The sequence below is a fragment of the Orcinus orca genome, chromosome 13 (assembly GCF_937001465.1).
Source record: "Orcinus orca chromosome 13, mOrcOrc1.1, whole genome shotgun sequence".
NCBI lineage: Eukaryota > Metazoa > Chordata > Mammalia > Artiodactyla > Delphinidae > Orcinus > Orcinus orca.
The window spans coordinates 12502216-12520385 of record NC_064571.1 but is presented as its reverse complement, the minus strand read 5'-3'; the positions used below and the strand labels follow the sequence as shown (position 1 = coordinate 12520385).

The window sequence follows — 18170 nt, the reverse complement described above, 5'->3', positions numbered from 1 at the left end:
CCTGTTGTGGAAGTGCAGAGCCTTAACCACTGGACCACCAGGGAAGTCCTTAAAACTTTTTATTTTGAAAAAATTATAGATTAACAGGAAGTTGCAAAGATAGAACAGAGAGGTCTGGTGTGCCTTGCACTCAGTTTCCCCTGATGGTTACTTCTTAACATGATTACAGCACAGTATCAAACCCAGCAATGTGACATTGGTACAATGTGTGTGTATCATTTTATGTCATGTTATCACGTGTCTAGATGTATGGAACCACCACTGCAATCCAGAAACAGGATTATTCTCTTACCACCAAGATCTCCCTTCATAGTCACATTCAGTCTTTTTTCCCCCCACCATCCCTCACCCCTGGCAACCAGTAATCTATTCTCCATCTCTACAATTTTGTCACTTCAAGAATGTTATGTAGGGGACTTCCCTGGCAGTCCAGCGGTCTTCGGTGCAGCCAAAAAAAGAAAAAAAAGAACGTTATGGAAAAAGAATCATGTACTATATTACTCAGCCATAAAAAGGAACGAAATTGGGTCATTTGTAGAGACATAGATGGACTTAGAGACTGTCATACAGAGTCAAGTAAGTCAGAAAGAGAAAAACAAATATCATATATTAACACATCTATGTGGAATCTAGAAAAATGTTACAGATGAACTGGTTTGCAAGGCAGAAATAGAGGCACAGATGTAGAGAACAAATGTATGGACACCAAGGGGGGAAAGTGGTGGATGGGGAGGTGGGATGAATTGGGAGATTGGGATTGACATATATACACTAATATGTGTAAAATAGATAACTAATAAGAACCTGCTGTATAGCACAGGGAACTCCACTTCGCTGTACAGTAGAAACCAACACAACATTGTAAAACAACTATACCCCAATTAAAAAAAAAAAAAAAAAAAGAACCACATACTATGTGACCTGTTGAGACTGGCTTTTTTTCACTCAGTATAGTACACTTCAGAATCATCCACGTTGTTGCGTGTATCAGTACTTTGTTTCTTTTTATCGCTACACGGCATCCGTGACATGGATGTATCACAATCTGTTCAGCCTACTGAGAATCATGTTGAGGGATCTACCGAGTCACCTTTTGTGTCACCTATTGGGGGCCATGTTGGTTGTTTCCAGTTTTTAGTTATACATACAAACCTGTTATGAAAAGTAGGTACAGGTTTTTGTGTGGATGTACTTTTTCATTTTGGGGGGTTAAATGCCCTGGAATGCAATTGCTGGTGTATTTTGTTTAGTTTTTTAAGAAACTGACTAACTATTTTCTAGAGCGTTGCCCGAGGCATCTTACTTTTCTACCAGCAGTGTATGAAAGATCCAGTTCACTGCATCTTCACCAGCGTTTCAGGATTCACATCTGCAAAAACCCTGTTCCGAAATGAGGTCACGTTTATAGGGACTGGGAATTTGAGCATATCTTTTTGAGGGACACAATTCAACCCATAACACCTGTCTTCACTTCTTTGGGTCGTGGTGGGTCTGGTTTCAGAGTTTTGCTTTATGAGAAGACCCTTGCTTGGGATCAGACGTGCCATTGATTGTTGAGTTTTGCCACCAGAGATGAATGAGCAAGTTTATGTCATTTGAAGGGACATTACTGAGTCTTTCTGAACTCTACTCAGACCCCCAGAATTTCAAAGACGTGATAATAATGAATATTCTCAAGAGGTACAGTGTCAGTGTTGTCCTTCTATCCACCTCTTTCCATGAATGTTCTTTCCCACTTGCTCCAGGACTGAAAGGAAAGGAAAAAAGAAGAAAAATTGGGTTATAAATTTATTTAGGGAAAGGACAGCATTTTAGTTACTTCTGTACCTCTTTCAGGGTGTAGGCTAAGAAAGGTGCTCAGTAAATGTTTGGATGGATGAGTAGATGAGAGGGGAAGGGCTGGGGTCTGGGGGAAGACAGTCAAAGTTGGTTTTATATGTGCCCCTCCTGCCCCCCGCTTCCCAAACACATAACCTTTCATACATGGGATCCCAATACCTGGTCCATGTTAATTCCATCCTTTGCCCATTGTTGAATGTCTGTTCCATTCCATTTCTACGTATATATGCTCCTGGTTAGCCAGATAGAGGAGGAGTCCCTGGGAAGGTAGCATTTGACCCTCTATTCTGTGCAGCAGTGTAAGTACTGGAAGGCAGAATTGTATAGGTGTCAAGAGAGCAGAATTAGGGGACTTCCCTGGTGGTCCAACGATTAAGACTCCTCGCCCTCAATGCAGGGGGCATGGGTTTGATCCCTGGTCAGGGAACTAGATCCCGCATGCTGCAACTAAAATATCCCTCGTGCCACAACTAAAGATCCTGCATGCCGCAACTAAGACCCAGCGTAGCCAAATAAATAAGTATTAAAAAAAAAAAAAAGAGAGAGAGAGCAGAATTAGGCAGGTAGGGATTTGATTCCTGGACCACCACTTACCAGCTGTGTGGCCTTGACCTATTACTTATGCCTCTTAGCCTCTCTTATCTGTAAATTGAGTATATTTCTTTATGTGAACTTATCTTGAAATAGAATGTATATAAAGAGATGTGCACAGATCATAACTTTACAGCTCGATAAAGTTTCACAAAGTGGCACACATCGCATTATCAAAACTTCATAAGCCCCTTCATGTCTCCTAGGCACTACCTCACCCCACCCCCCAGCCAAAAGTAATCCCTATCTCAATTTCTAGTTGTATTTTTCCTGGTTTTGAACTCTATATAGATGATAATATATAGGACATGTCTTTTGTGTTTGGTTTCTTTTGCTTATGTCATGTTTATGAGATGCATCATTGTTGTTGGGTACAGTTGTAGTTTATTAGTTCTCTTAATGAATAGTATTCCAATGTGCAAACATGCTACAATTTAATGACCCATTCTCCTGTTGGTGGACATTTAGATTGTTTCCAGTTTTTGGCTTTTATTAATGAAGCTACTCTGAAAAATTCTTGCATGAGCTCTTTTGGTGGACAGGGACACAGTCATTCAGGTGTAGGATTGCTGGGTTATAGAGTATGAATATCTCTCAGCTTTATAGAACCTGACTCACATTTTAATGAACGCTTTTAACCGTGTAACGTAGTGAGAATTAAATTATGTTGTGGAAAGCAATCAGCATGGTCTTCGGCAGATAGAAGGCCCTCAATACGTATTGTATGTAAAATGTAACGAAGGCATCATATTCCCTTAAGTTGAAGTGCCACAATGGACTTAAACATTTCCTATTGCTTGTTCACTTACGTCGTTATCATTGCTTTGTTATTTTACATAGATGTTATTTTACATGGATGACTCTTTTTCTAGCTGTTCCCTTCTTTTGATAGATTTGCTTTTGGTAAATTAGATTCGACTGGATCAAAGAATATGTGATAGTAAGAACCGTCACCCTTAAAAGGACTCTGAGGGCCTGCTGAAGAGGGGAATCACAGAGGCAAGCATCTCAATCCCAATAAAATAGATAATAAGAACCTACTGTATGGCACAGGGAACAGTACTCAATACTCTGTAATGACCTATATGGGAATAGAATCTAAAAAAGAGTGGATACATGTATATGTACAACTGAATCCCTTTGCTGTACCCCTGAAACTAACACAACATTGTAAATCAACTATATTTCAATTAAAAAAGAAAAAAAGGGGGCTTCCCTGGTGGCGCAGTCGTTGAGAATCCGCCTGCCAATGCAGGGGACGTGGGTTCGAGCCCTGGTCCGGGAAGATCCCAAATGCCGCAGAGCAGCTAAGCCCGTGAGCCACAACTGCTGAGCCCGTGCACTGCAACTACTGAAGCGTGTGCACCTAGAGCCCGTGCTCCGCAACAAGAGAAGCCACCACAATGAGAAGCCCGCTTGCTGCAACTAGAGAAAGCCTGTGTGCAGCAATGAAGACCTAACGCGGCCAAAAATAAAATAAATAAAATAAATAAATTAAAAAAAAGAAAAAAGAGGCAAGCCTGTCATAGCATGGCCCAGGAGAGGGCTGGGAAGATAGGCGGCTTGTGGGTTTCATGGAAGAGCGTCTTATAGGGGACAGTATGGTAGGGTAGAATAGAGGATGATGATTTTTATAAATGATGGTGTCGTTTTTAGCAACTGAATATTTAGTTCCTTAGAACTGCTGGCAGCGGTCCCTAACCTTTTTGGCACCAGGGACCAGGTGGAAGACAATTTTTTCACGGGGTGGCGGGGGGAGGGGTTGGGGATGGTTCAGGTGGTAATGCGGGCTATGGGGAGCTGCAGACAAAGCTTCTCTCACTTGCCTGCCACTCACCTCCTACCGTACGGCCCACTGGGGACCTCTGCCTTGGAAGATAAACTGGGTCATTAGAAAAACAATGTTTTGTTCCTTTTTATGGCTGAGTAATATTCCATTGCACATATGTGCCACATCTTCTTTATCCATTCATCTGTCAGTGGGCATTTAGGTTGCTTCCATGTCCTGGCTATTGTAAACAGAGCTGCAATGAACACTGTGGTACATGACTCTTTTTGAATTATGGTTTTCTCAGTGTATATGCCCAGTAGTGGGATTGCTGGGTCGTATGGTAGTTCTATTTTTAGTTTTTTAAGGAAACTCCATATTGTTCTCTATAGTGGCTGTATCAAGTTACATTCCCACCAACAGTGCAAGAGGGTTCCCTTTTCTCTACACCCTCTCCAGCATTTATTGTTTGTAGATTTTTTGATGATAGCCATTCTGACCGGTGTGAGATGATATCTCATTGTAGTTTTGATTTGCATTTCTCTAATGATTAATGATGTTGAGCATTCTTTCATGTGTCTGTTGGCAATCTGTATATCTTCGTGAGGTGGATGGACCTAGAGACTGTCATACAGAGTGAAGTAAGTCAGAAAGAGAAAAATAAATACCGTATGCTAACACGTATATATGGAACCTAAAGAAAAAAAAAAAGGTCATGAAGAACCTAGGGGCAAGATGGGAATAAAGATGCAGACCTACCAGAGAATGGACTTGAGGATATGGGGAGGGGGAAGGGTAAGCTGGGACGAAGTGAGAGAGTGGCATGGACATATATACACTACCAAATGTAAAATAGATAGCTAGTGGGAAGCAGCCACATCGCACAGGGAGATGAGCTCGGTGCTTTGTGACCACCTAGAGGGGTGGGATAGGGAGGGAGGGAGGGAGGGAGACGCAAGAGGGAAGAGATATGGGAACATATGTATATGTATAACTGATTCACTTTGTTATAAAGCAGAAACTAACACACCATTGTAAAGCAATTATACTCCAATAAACATGTTAAAAAAGGAAAAGAAAAACAATGTTTAAAAAGCTTAACTCAGGAAGGAGAGAGAAATCACAGGTGCAAAGATTCACTTTATTTATTCATTTTCCCCCCAACATTAGCATGATTAAAGCCAAAGAGGGGGAGGACGGTGAGGTGGGGAGATGGGCTGGAGGATTGCAATAGGGAAAAGGGCCCGAGGCCTGAAGAGGCGAGGAAGGGGGCTGGGACCCAGCCCAGGTGATGGACGAGCCTGCAGGCCTCTCGCTCTAACAGTCGTTCTTATTGAAGCTCTTGACCAGGGCGGAGGCCAGGGACTGGTGACTGACCTCGCAGGTATAGAGACTATGGCTTTGGTACGCGGAGCTGGACAGCGTCAGGGTGCTGCTGAGGCTGTATGTGCTGTCCTTGCGGTCCTGCTCAGTGAAACTCTCCTGGATGTTGCTGTCTTGGACAACTCCATCCACTTTCCAACTGACTTTGATAGTTTTGGGGTAAAAGCCATTCACTAAGCACACGACAGAGGCATTTCCGGTCTCTAACTGCTGTTTGGATGGTTGGAAGAGGAAGACAGATGGCTGAGCATCAGAGCCTGAGGAAGGAAGCATAGGGAGTGGTGTTTAAGTAACAGGGAGGTTCTCCACTTGGGTGCATTGTTTGTGGGTGAGCCTGGAACTGCAAGGGACAGACATGCATAGAGCAGCATGCTTATTCTGTGGCATCCAGGGAGCAACTAGGGAAGCCAGGAAGCGTATTTCTCATCGCCATGATTTGGAGATTTTCCCCTAGCCCCTACCCCTTAAGAAAGTTCTAAATTGTTTTGTTTGCAGCCTTTGCAGCCTTTCGAAGCTCTTTGCATGCCCTTCTGACCTTACCTTTCTCTCCTTCATCTGTGTTCTCTGCCTCCTGCAGGGAACCCAGTGCTTCAGGCCAAGAAACAAAACCACTTCATTGGACCCGTCCGAGTTTAGAAGTGAGAACAGGACTTGCACAGATCGTTTCCCCTGTGCCTCTCCTAGTTCTGTGCAGTGATATCAGGCTGCCTTTCACTTCCTGGGCTTCCTTCGGGCGTGTTGGGGTCAGACCCACCAGGCAGGGTGAGCCCCAAACTCAGTCTGGGCCCGGGTCGGTGGGGGGATTGGCCACTTCACCCTCTGTGATCAGGCCAGCAACTCACCCACTCCTCGCCAAGGCCTCAGAGGGAGACCTGGGTCCTGGCCTGATGGCTGTCACCATAGGGGCCAAGGTTCAGCCAGACCAGGAGGGTCAACTGTAATTTTGGCCACCTGCCCGGGAGGAACTGGCTAGCTTCACTTCTGACCATGAACAGCTGCCAGATGGCCTGCTGGGAATCCCCTTTGTGGGCCTTCAAGCCCTCAGGTGGGAGAGCATGAGTTAAATAACAAACCAAGAATCTTCTTTTGCTGTGAAAATCACAGATAAGGGAAGAGATTTTTATAAAGCTATAAACCTTTATAAAGCTATAAGCCTCCATGTTAACCAAGCAGTTTAATATAAGATACTGAAATTTTAATGTTTTGATACTTTCTTCTCTTTTAACCATCATCACTATTTTTTTCAGAGAATTTTATAAAATAGCCTTAGTAGCAAAATAATATGAATTCTAGAAAAAAAGGAGAGGAAATATTCTATGAAGATACTCCTATTTGGGTCAATTTTTGATAGCTTTAAACTTTCTGTCTTGCATTAAACAATTAGCATATTTGATATGGAAACTCTTGTAAGACCTCTTACTAGCTTTCTAATGGAGTTTAAAATTTATTAAAAGATGTTTAAAAGGCCCTAAATACAGTTTTAGAACAGTTTAAAATACTTACATGGTTTAAATAGTTTGAAAAGGGTTTTAAAATGGCCCTAAAATAGTCCTGTCAGGTTGTCACAAACCAAGAATAATCTTTTTCAAGTATTGCTTTTGAAATTACCTGGAGTAAACAACGACAATAACAAATAACTAAACTATGTTAAAGGGTATATAATTAAAATAGCCCGATTAAAAATGTTCTAATCACAGAATGTGGGGATTGGAAAATATATTCTATTAAGTTTTTATCAATGGCATTTACATATGGTTAGATATTTTGTACACCTGAAATATAATCCTACTGAAGCCATTAAATTTCTGAAAATTAAAAACATGTCACAAATTTATCTGATTTTTTATCAGCAAATATATCTTAATGATATTTATTTTGAACTCAGTAAAAATTAATTGATCAAAACCTGAACGGCCAGATTGTTGCTGGCCTTCGGTTATATTTTTGCTGGTGTCGATTTTGCCCTGAAAGAATTTATATATATATATACATATATATATATATATGTATATATATAAAATAGATATACATATATATATACACATATATATATACATACATATATATGTATATATATGTATTTCATTTGGATTGAGCCTTTATTACTTAAATACATTTGATGAGAAGATATTTAAGAAATTACATATCACTGCAAAAAAATAGCTTTAAGTTCTTTATAGTCTTCTACTGGAAATTTTTATTAAGAGGATATAATAATGTGAATTTCATTTCTGGAATCGCTAATAAAAATCAGGTTTCTCCCTGTTTTCCCCATGTTAACTCATGCCCATCACATTTCTGTTCTCTTCCGTTAGCGACATTATTTGTATCACTGTGTCAGGAGAGAGGGCCACAGCACAGCGGAACGGGCGATCGCGGGGTTGCCGTGGCCTTTGGCGGCATTTAGCGGCCAGGTGCGCCGTCACCAGAGCCCTGGGACCCAGCCGCCAACGTCATTCAATCACGAAAAGAGACCGCCAAGAAGTCTACAGACCACCCTAGCTGTGCCACGGCCTCCTCTGCAGTATAAAAACACCAGCAAGTAATAACAAAGAACATACTCATTAAAATATTTCCTATTTTTCTACATGTCCGTGGGCATCTAAAAAACGCAATTATTTTATTTTCCTTCACTTAAATTACTTCAAAACTGAGCTTTTGGGGGCAACCGTCTTTCCTCCATTATGATAAGAGATCATTTCCAGTTTAGTCTAATATAGAAATGTGGCTTTTTAAAAAGGAGTAATCTGTTAAGGTATAGAATTTCTAAATATTGACAGTTTAGCACTCATTTTAGCCTCTAAAAATGACGGTGCTTCTGATTCGCAATTAAGCGGCACCTTTAACACAAATTAATATGCTTTTCTAACTTCTTACTGATTTTGTAATGCATCCTATTGATTTTTATTCTTATAAAATAATATATCGGACAGAAGAGAGAAAACAGACTAAGAAATACATTTCTCTACTTTTCCGTGTTGTACGTACAAGCAAAAATCAATACAATATTTGGCAAATTTCAGTGAAAATTAATTCGCTTTAACTCTTTTAGAGGTGCAAGGATTCCTTTTTCATCGACACTGATTTTTTTTCCCTTTGAGTCATTCGGTGTAGATTAATCTTTTTGTCTACAAACCCAGGTTTGGAGCTGAGTTTAACTTTTGAAACATAAAAAATCTGAAATGTTCTCATTTACCCATCTCCACAAAACTCATACTTAAGCCTCTAAAAGTCAACACTGGCATTTAGACCCAGACACATTTCAGAAGGTAGTAGAGAAAAATTACTTACGTTTAATCTCCAGACGTGTCCCTTGGCCAAAGGTGATCCTCAGCGTTAACTTAATTACTTTCCCCTCAACAAAAATCTGTTTTTGCTGCTAAAGTCATTTGACTGTCAGATACAGAGAAAATCTGGCCATTTAGATGCCACGTCAACTAACTAGCTCTGTGCTCTTCTGAGACAACCTGATTTTCAGTCCCTTTCTGATCTCATTTTCAGAAGAATCCCATTCTCTTCGAAAGTGACCTCAACTCACATCCCAAGCATGAAAACCCCCCAATTTCACGACTCTATAAGAAAGAGGAGTAGAAAAGTGCACTTACGTTTGATTTCCACCTTGGTCCCCTGGCCGAACGTATAAGCCACAGTGAGTGAGCTAACACACCCCCCTGGTCAAAAACCTCCCTCTGAAGCCAATCACAGGAAAAAGGCTAATTCACAGAAAAATCCAGATTTTTCTTCCCCTTTCTCTCCACAAACCCTACTCTCCTTACAAATTCATCCACTTTTCTGTTCAGCTTAAAAATTGACTATCTTCTGGTTTTCTGCCTTTTAACTTCTGGGTCACCAGGAATGGCTCATTTAACCAAAATGTCACAAATTTGCACAAATGATACAGCAGGACAAAAACCGCACAGATAACTGAGCAAAAACAGATAACTGAGCAAAAAACAGATAACTCACATTTAATCTCCACTGTGGTCCCTGGGCTGAAAGTGAACCACGGTGATTCCCCTTAACTTCCACTCGCACAAAACCCTACCCTGAAAGGGCAGCAAACCCCCTTCCGCAATTCAGTTATTTTGGTTTGGAAATCTTAAAAATTAGTCATCAGTTAGCCTCCTGTAGAACAATTTCCCCTCCTCTGTACCTAATCTGGGAATGAAATTTGTTTTATCCCTGACACCTAATTAATGAAAACACGCAAAAAGGAACAAAAAGCAAACCAATTAGACAGAAACGGCAAAGAATCGGTTGGAAAAAATACTTATGTTTGATCTCTATTTTGGTTCCTGAGCCGAAAGTATACACACAAAGTGTATACACTGAGGAAAGGCCGTGTCAATAAACTAGTCTGAGAGGTTCTTGGATTTATGCATGAGTGATGGAAATAGAAAATTTGGGGGAGAATTCCAACAAACTCATCACTGAAGCTGCTTTCCATGTGGCCCGCAACAAAGTTAGATTCTTAGAATAAATTCTAAACTGCTTGTGGGGATAGAGAGAGAGAGGGAGAGGCTAAGTGCATGTATATAAGTCACCCTGAAAACTCTTGATAAGCTATCTTATCAATGTTCCTCAGCTCTGATATTTCAAGAAACACCATTTTTGGTTTTTATTTGACATGATTAACCAGCCTATTTGAGAGGTCTGCCTCCCACCAGTACCATAGAGTAAATCACCCAGCATTTTAGAGACACAATGACACAATTTTGCTCTTCACAAAGGTTGAAGGAGGGGGGCTTCCCTACCTGCCTGCTGAATATTTGTGTCTGATAATCCATCCTGAAGTTTGTGGTTCAAAGGTTTTCTTCAGCTCATCATTCACAGTAGGGTCCCAGGCAGGTGATTCTTTTTTTTTTTTTTTTTTTTGTGGCCTCTCCCGTTGCGGAGCACAGGCTCCGGACGCGCAGGCTCAGCGGCCATGGCTCACGGGCCCAGCCGCTCCGCGGCATGTGGGATCCTCCTGGACCGGGGCACGAACCCGTGACCCCTGCATCGGCAGGCGGACTCCCAACCACTGCGCCACCAGGGAAGCCCCAGGTGATTCTTTTGACTTCAGTTTGATCCCTCCCTCCTTAGGATCATATTGTCTGTCATCTGTACTTGACGTAAGCTGATATTCCAAAAGGGTAGGAGGAAATTCTGGAGTCCACATTCAGCGGTGCTCAGAATCTGATCAATTGCTGGTCTTCGGGCTAGAGTGCCACAGATGGACATCTGCCCTGCGTCTCCAAGGGGGCAAGGATGGCTCCATTAGCCTGGAAGGAGGGAGGCAGAGGAGGTCACTTGAGAACTCGCTGCTGGTTTGCTGCCTTGGAGCTGTGTCTCTTTCCATTCATCTCTGAAGAGAGACATGCTGAGAGAAGCAAAGTCCTTTGCCCAACCATGTGCAAACGCGTGTGCCGTAAACGTGACTCAAGATTTTGGTCCCACTCTGGAAAATGTAGACACTCATCTTGTTTCCACAAGGACATTAAGGCTGCAGGTGTTTCTTGACGTTCTAGAGTGAAAGAGACAACAGCAGCAACATACCAGGGCTTATGGACCCTTGGAGATTTACATATTGAGGCTTGTGGTTTGCAGCGGGTTTCCACTAGTGATGAGCCCTTTGAGCTCGGCCCTGGAGTCCCCTGGCTCCCTGTCTGTCTGCTTGGCATCCAGCCCTGCGTCTTCTCTCACCCTACTCAGAGAAACCCATCGCGGACCAGCTCCGCAGGCAGCTGTGGAGTTACGTGAATTCAGGTTTGGCTCTTCACACTTTTTGCCTTTGTTGTCAAAATCCTCAGGTCCTTTATGGACACTCCACTCTGCTTTGTGCTGGCTCAGGGACCCTCACTGAGTGCCCCCTCCCACCCCTCTGACCATGCCCCCCCCACCCCAGTCTTGCTTATCTTGACTAAGGACCTGGGCTCTGCATCTTTCCTGCCCACCCTGCGACATTGCCTCATTCCCTCAATATGTATATCCTTATCCCATTTCAAAAGGATTTCAATGTCTCTTTGCTTTCTAGTTCCACCAGCTCTTCTGTTCGGCTCCACGGGTCAGTTAAGGCGGTTACCACTCAACCTAATATTTTGCTGCTGTTGACTCTGTTCTGTTCTTCTTGTCCTTGTAGGTTTGTTTATTATTATTATTTTGGCTGCACCGTGAAGCTTGTGGGATTTTAGTTCCCTGACCAGGGATTGAACCCGGACCCTTGGCAATGAGAGTGCAGAGCCCTAACCACTGGACCGCCAGGGAATTCCCTGTGGGTTTATTTCTTTAAAATAATTTCTTAAAAAAAATTTATTTTTAGGTTTTTAAAAATTTTGTTGTTTTTTTAAAGAATTTATTTATTCATTTACTTTTTGGCTGCGTTGGGTCTTTGTTGCTGCGCACGGGCTTTCTTTAGTTGCGGCGAGCGGGGGCTGCTCTTCGTTGCAGTGTGCCAGCTTCTCATTACGGTGGCTTCTCTTGTTGCAGAGCACGGGCTCTAGGCACGCGGGCTTCAGTAGTTGTGGCACGCAGGCTCAGTAGTTGTGGCTCACAGGCTCTAGAGCGCAGGCTCAGTAGTTGTGGCGCACGGGCTTAGTTGCTCTGGGAGATGTGGGATCTTCCCGGTCCAAGGCTCAAACCCGTGTCCCCTGCATTGGCAGGCGGATTCTTAACCACTGCGCCACCAGAGAAGCCCCTTAATTTTGTTTTTAAACAAGGGGGTATTGTGATTGAATGTGTGAGTTTAATTCATCATCTTAAACTGTATCTTTCTTAAACTGGCTCCTTTGGGTTCTAAGTGGGGTTAAACTAGGCTGGTTCCTGGCTCCTCTCCCGATACTAATCAGCATCACATTTAAGGGCTATTAGTCTGGTGCTGGGGAAAGAAGCACAGATCACCCCCTTCCCCTTAAAGCACCCTCCACCCCAAAGTGCCCTGATCATGCTGGCTGAGACTAGAGTTCCGAGCCTAAGAGGGAAGGATGGGAAGAGGGCAGGGTGGCGAGAAAACAAACAGCAAAGAAACAAGAAGAGAAATCAAGAGGCCCAGCAACTGAAGCACGGAGTAATGTGGGCTTTTACACTGAATATGCTGGGCCTGCCCACCGCTCTCAAACTCCCTTTGCAATGACAGAAAAAATATAAAAATGAGAATAAATGTATTCCAGGATCGGAGCATCACAAAGCATCCTGTTAGGAGGAAAAAAAAAAAATTGGGGGAAAACGGCACAGATTTAAATTACATGATTGAAATGATGGAGCAACTAGAATCTAGAATCTTCCATTCCATCACAAAAATAGGCAGGGGCCCTTGAAGCAGCCAACACTAGTTTTCGCCACAAAGCCCTCAGAAAAGCACATGCACCTCAGAGTTAAAAGACACTGGGACTGGGAGTGGGATGGGGGCTGGTGGAATGTGGAGTAACACCCGGGATGCCTGACACTTGCCCTTCAGGCCATGTGACTAGGGATGGAAATAAAAAGGGGTCAGGTGACAGGCATTCAACAGCAATGGGATAAAAGTCTTCCAAAGCAGCAGAAGAAGAAAAAAAAAATTAATAAACCAAAGTAGCAAAATTCAGGACAAGGAAATAAAAAAATCAAGAGAAAAATATGATAAACCGAAACACAAAATAAGATGGGCAGGCCAAGTTCCAATAGAACACACTATGATAAACGGTAAGTTAGCCAAAGCTTGAACGTAAGGCAAAATGATGACTACTGAGAAAACTTCTCTCCTTGACCAAACTCCACTCAGGCTCCTCTGAACTCTCTTCTCAAGCAGGCCCTGAATTTTGGGCTTCTGTGTTTATCACTGCATTGTCCAGTTTTAGCAAGAATCCTGCTAAGTCAATTTAACCAGAATTCCCCATCCTGCATCCTCCTTGGTATCTAATTGAGTTCCTTATATTCCATCATCTCCCAGGTAATGTCTGAGGACCCTGGTCTGCCTTCAGCAAGGCTCCCATCAGGTTGGTTCAGCCAGAATCAGAATTACCCCTGATGTTTCCTCTTAGAAATTGTCTATCCACTGACCCCTACCCTGCTCCTTGGCTATAAATCCCCACTAGTCCTTGTATTTGAAGCCCAATCTCTCTCCCCTTCTGTATAACCCCTTTGCTGCGTGGTGGTCCCTACACTTATGATGGTAATGGTCCGGAATAGGGTCTGTCTTACCATTTTCTTTTTCTGGCTGTGCTGCGTGGCTTGTGGGAGCCTTGACCAGGGGTCGAACCTGGGCACTTGGCAGTGAAAGAGAGGAATCCCAACCACTGGACTGCCAGGGAATTCCCAAGCCTTACCATTCTTTAATAACTGTCATACATGATTTTTCTTCAACACTATGTGTCCTTTCAAGGTCCTTTGATTTGCTAGAGAAATAAAGTTTGTTTGACTTGTATTTATTACTGATTAAAAACTAGATTCCAGGGCTTCCCTGGTGGCGCAGTGGTTGAGAGTCCACCCGCCGATGCAGGGGACATGGGTTCATGCCCTGGTCCGGGAGGATCCCACATGCCTCGGAGCGGCTGGTTCCGTGGGGCCCTGGCCACTGGGCCTGCGCATCCGGAGCCTGTGCTCCGCAACGGGAGGGGCCGTGGCGGTGAGAGGCCCGCGTACCGCAAAACAAAAAAACAAAAAAACAAAAAAAACTGGATTCCAGAAAGTTAGATATTAGCCTAGAAAAAACGGATATCATGAAAATGACAAATGATTTTTGTCCAGGAAGACCACTCCAAGCCTTATGGTTTTATTGCTCTGTAGGACATTAACCAGTTTTGAATCTTGTTTAGCAATCTTATTCTAGCCTTGATAGGTGTGTGTGTGTGTGTGTGTGTGTGTGTGTGTGTGTGTGTGTGTGTGTGTGTATCTATGACCTCCTTTCACCAGCTTTATCATCTGGTTCTGTCATCAATAAATTAAATGAATCTTTGACACATGCTCACAATATATATGCATGAGAACTTTAAATTTTTTGGAAAAATTTGTACCTTGACAATATAAATGAGAAAAACTTTACAACTGAAAGACCAAGAACAGTGAATGTAACACACAAATCTGGCCGTATGTTGTTGAAAAGAGATGTATTTAAAACTCATACATAAAATGATTGGAACAACTAATGCAATGGATGAGGGTTGCCAGGCAACTGCTAACTGAAGGAAGGACAATGTGTAATATTGGAGAAATAGAATTAGAGGAAAGAACACTTCCAGGGACAAAATCAAATATAATAAAGAGACTGAAGGGCTCAGACTGTGGGAAATACATTTCTATCAGATTGTTCTGTTTTTGTGAATATCATTTGCAAAGCATGAGAGCAAGGCACTGGGTATTGAGATTGCCAGTTTTCCCAAGGACAGGAAATGGGTGGGCTTGGGGCCCAAGGAGGGGTGTGTCCCTTGGGGCTCAGGGACCATTAGGGGCTGAGAGAGAGGCGGGTGGTGGCAGTGGTGGTGAGGAAGGTGGGGAGGGTCAAAACTCACTTGAAGTCACGGCAAGTGCCTCCAAGTCTCTAACCTATATTCACGCTCATCCTCAAATGTTCTTATGTCAGGAACAGCCCGCTCAGGTTGAGTGATTAGATAGAATGAAATGCTTTCAGTCTCTGGGTCCTTTTCCTCAAGATTCAGCAAGTGGGGAGGTTTGTTTAGCCTAGCTTGGGTCAAGGGCTACCCCTTGGCTAAGGGAAGTGTTGGTCCCATGACATCCTCAGCTGACTCCACCTAATCAGAAAGAAGTAATTCCTCAAAAGGGGAGGTTAGTTTGCTCTTAGGAAGTGCAAGGATGCAGTTAGGAAATGGAATGTCCATTGCTCTCTGTTCTTCCGTGTATTTTGAATCCTCAGCTGGTGAATTAGGATATTTTGACTATAGATAAAAGATACAATTTACCAAGAAGATTTAATAGTGATGGACTTTTATACTGAGTCAAAATGCATCAAAATACATTAAAAATTTTTATTAGAGACACAGTAAGAACTTGAGAAAATGACAATTACACCAGAAGACTTTCTTTTTTTTTTTCTGCCTATTGGGAATAATAGGTATTTTTATTAAACTATTAACTGGCAGTCAGTATTGTGCTAAGTGCTTTATATATATATATCACTGTTTTTGATTGTGAGATTAATTCTGTTAGATAGTTGCTTTCTTCATGTAAGAGATGAGGAAACTGGTGTAGGATGATCTTAAGTAACTTGTCCAAGGTTACATTTAGTAAGTAGCAGAGAAGAAGACTTTCTATATAGACAAAGAAGTTGGGACCAACACAATGAAAACTGGAATCTCTCTCCCTTCTTCATTCCTTCCCAGGCCCATCATCCTATCCTGTGTGGAATAACAGAACTGACAATAGTGTGAAATCATTTTGCCGGCATCAACATGTTAAAGATTATTTGCCTCTTTCCCAAGTGTGTTTATGTAATAAGGCACATTTCCAAAAGTAGCTGAGAATATTTCTGTCTAAGTTCCCTGGTGGAGAAGCACAAGCTTCAAACAGGTTCTTTATAATCCACATACTGACCCCCATTAGAAAAAGAAAAAGAGATATATGTCTCAATTCATTTTAATATATGTGTGTATATATATAATACACACACACATATATATCAGTAGATACTTGGGTATATAACATTGAAAACATAATCTTTTCAAATGCCTGTGGAATGTTTATAACATTTAGCTGTGTACTGGGCCAAAAAGAGAATGAAACATTTATACATTGTCCCAAAGTAGAAATCATTTTGGACACATTATCTTTACCACAACGCAATAAACCTAGAACTTAGCCATAAAGTAGCCAGCTAACAGATTACTGACTTGGAAATTAAAAAATGACCACTCTAAAAATCTTAAAAAGGAAATATATCAAATTACAGAGCAACGAATTATTGAAGCGTCAACAACAGTGAGAATACTGCGTATTAAAATGCAGTATTTTATTTATTAAATATTAAGTATTTATTAAATACTCTTAGTATTTAATACTGCATATTAAAATTCATGGGATGGAATCAAAGTGGGTCTCAAATGAAAATGTGTTTTCTTTACTGATCAAAGAACCAAGAGGACTTCCCTGGTGGCGCAGTGGTTAAGAATCTGCCTGCCAATGCAGGGGTCACGGGTTTGATCCCTGGTCCGGGAATCATGCCGGAGCAACTAACATGCCGCGGAGCAACTAAACCCGTGCACCACAACTTCTGAGCCTTCACTCCAGAGCCCGTGAGCCACAACTACTGAGCCCACGCGCCACAACTACTGAAGCCCGCGTGCCTAGAGCCTGTGCTCTACAACGAGAGAAGCCACTGCAACGAGAAGCCACCGCAATGAGAAGCATGCGCACCGCAACGAAGAGTAACCCCAGCTCGCCGCAACTAGAGAAAGCCCGTGCACAGCAACGAAAACCCGACGCAGCCAAAAATAAGGTAAATAAATTTATTAAAGAAAAAGAGCCAGGAGATCAAACATAATAAACTAAGCATTAAACTCAAGGAGCTAGCCACAGAACAAGATGAACCAAAAGAAGGTAGAAGGACATAATTAGTAAAAATAAAAACAGAAGCACATAAAAAACAAAGCTATTTTGGTGAATAAAACCAAGAGATATTTATTTGAAAATGATCAATAAAATAGACAAATTTCTGGACAGTGTGACCAAAGAAAAAGAGAAAAACACATATAGACATTGAGAATGAGAAAGAGATTACAGCATACCAAAAAGCTTTTAAGAATTAAAGCACGTGCTGCCTGGATTTCCCCCATTCTTCCAGCCTTCTGGGGCCATCCTCACTATTATTTTTTTCCATTTCTTTTTTTGGTAGTGACTTGGGGGTAACCTCGCTATTGAGATATAATTTACATGCCATACAATCGACCCATTTAAAATACACAGCTCAGTGTTTTTTAGTATATTCACCATATCACACTACAAATGCAACCGTCATCATAATTTAGGAATATTTTCATCACCTCGAAAAAGAAACCCCGTTCTCCTTCTCTATCACCTCTTAGTATTCTCATCCTTCCCAGCTGCTGGCAACTGCTAATCTACTTCCTGTTTCTCTATATTTTCTCATTCTGAACGTTCCATAAAAGTAGAATCATAATAGGTGGTCTTTTGTGTTTGGCTTCTTTCACTTAGCCTAATGTTTTCAAGGTTCATCTCTGCTGTAGCATGAATAATATCCCACTGCATGGATATACCACATTTTGTTTATTCATTAATCAGTTAATTCACCCTTTTTTGTTATTCAAATAAAACTGCCCGGGGGGGCCCCCCTGTGACATGTTGGTGAAGGCTGCACCTTTTCAAGGATTCTCAGAAGCTTCTCAAACGTGTGGTCCCTTCCTGTTTCAGATTCTTATGGCAATGGGATTATTGATCTCCCTGACTGCTGTCATGATTCCTGTACCATTGCCTTCTCTCTGCCCCTCCTCACTTCATGCTTGACTCGTCCTCTTACTTCATTTTCCAGAAACCCACTTGTCCAGGGTTTCTAGGTTAGGCAGGGTTGGTTTGATAGAATGTTTATTCTTCTCATTTTCTACCCATATTCAGATTAAAGCCCCCCAGGCCATTGCTCTTTTAAAATTTAAATTTTTAATATTTT

At 42.0% G+C, this 18170-nt stretch overlaps 2 protein-coding genes across 4 annotated transcripts in view; one reads left to right on the top strand and one right to left on the bottom strand.

The window, feature by feature from the left end:
* RPIA (ribose 5-phosphate isomerase A) overlaps positions 1-18170 on the top strand; it is a 113693-nt gene that overhangs the window by 59241 nt on the left and 36282 nt on the right. The window contains exon 9 of one of the 3 annotated variants that reach the window (XM_033416307.2): positions 15874-17009. The exons of the other annotated variants lie outside the window; for them this stretch is intronic. Coding sequence (XP_033272198.1) covers positions 15874-16007 — 134 coding nt within the window. The 3' untranslated portion in view covers positions 16008-17009. Of the gene's footprint in view, positions 1-15873; positions 17010-18170 lie in introns of those variants that run through there. 3 annotated transcript variants of the gene reach the window in all.
* The window catches only part of LOC101283205 (immunoglobulin kappa light chain-like), a 50085-nt gene continuing 37233 nt past the window's right edge, over positions 5319-18170 (bottom strand). The window contains exons 3-4 of the mRNA XM_033416309.2: positions 9187-9239; positions 5319-5838 (exon numbers count right to left, since the gene is read on the bottom strand). Coding sequence (XP_033272200.1) covers positions 5516-5838; positions 9187-9239 — 376 coding nt within the window. The 3' untranslated portion in view covers positions 5319-5515. The remainder of the gene's footprint in view (positions 5839-9186; positions 9240-18170) is intronic.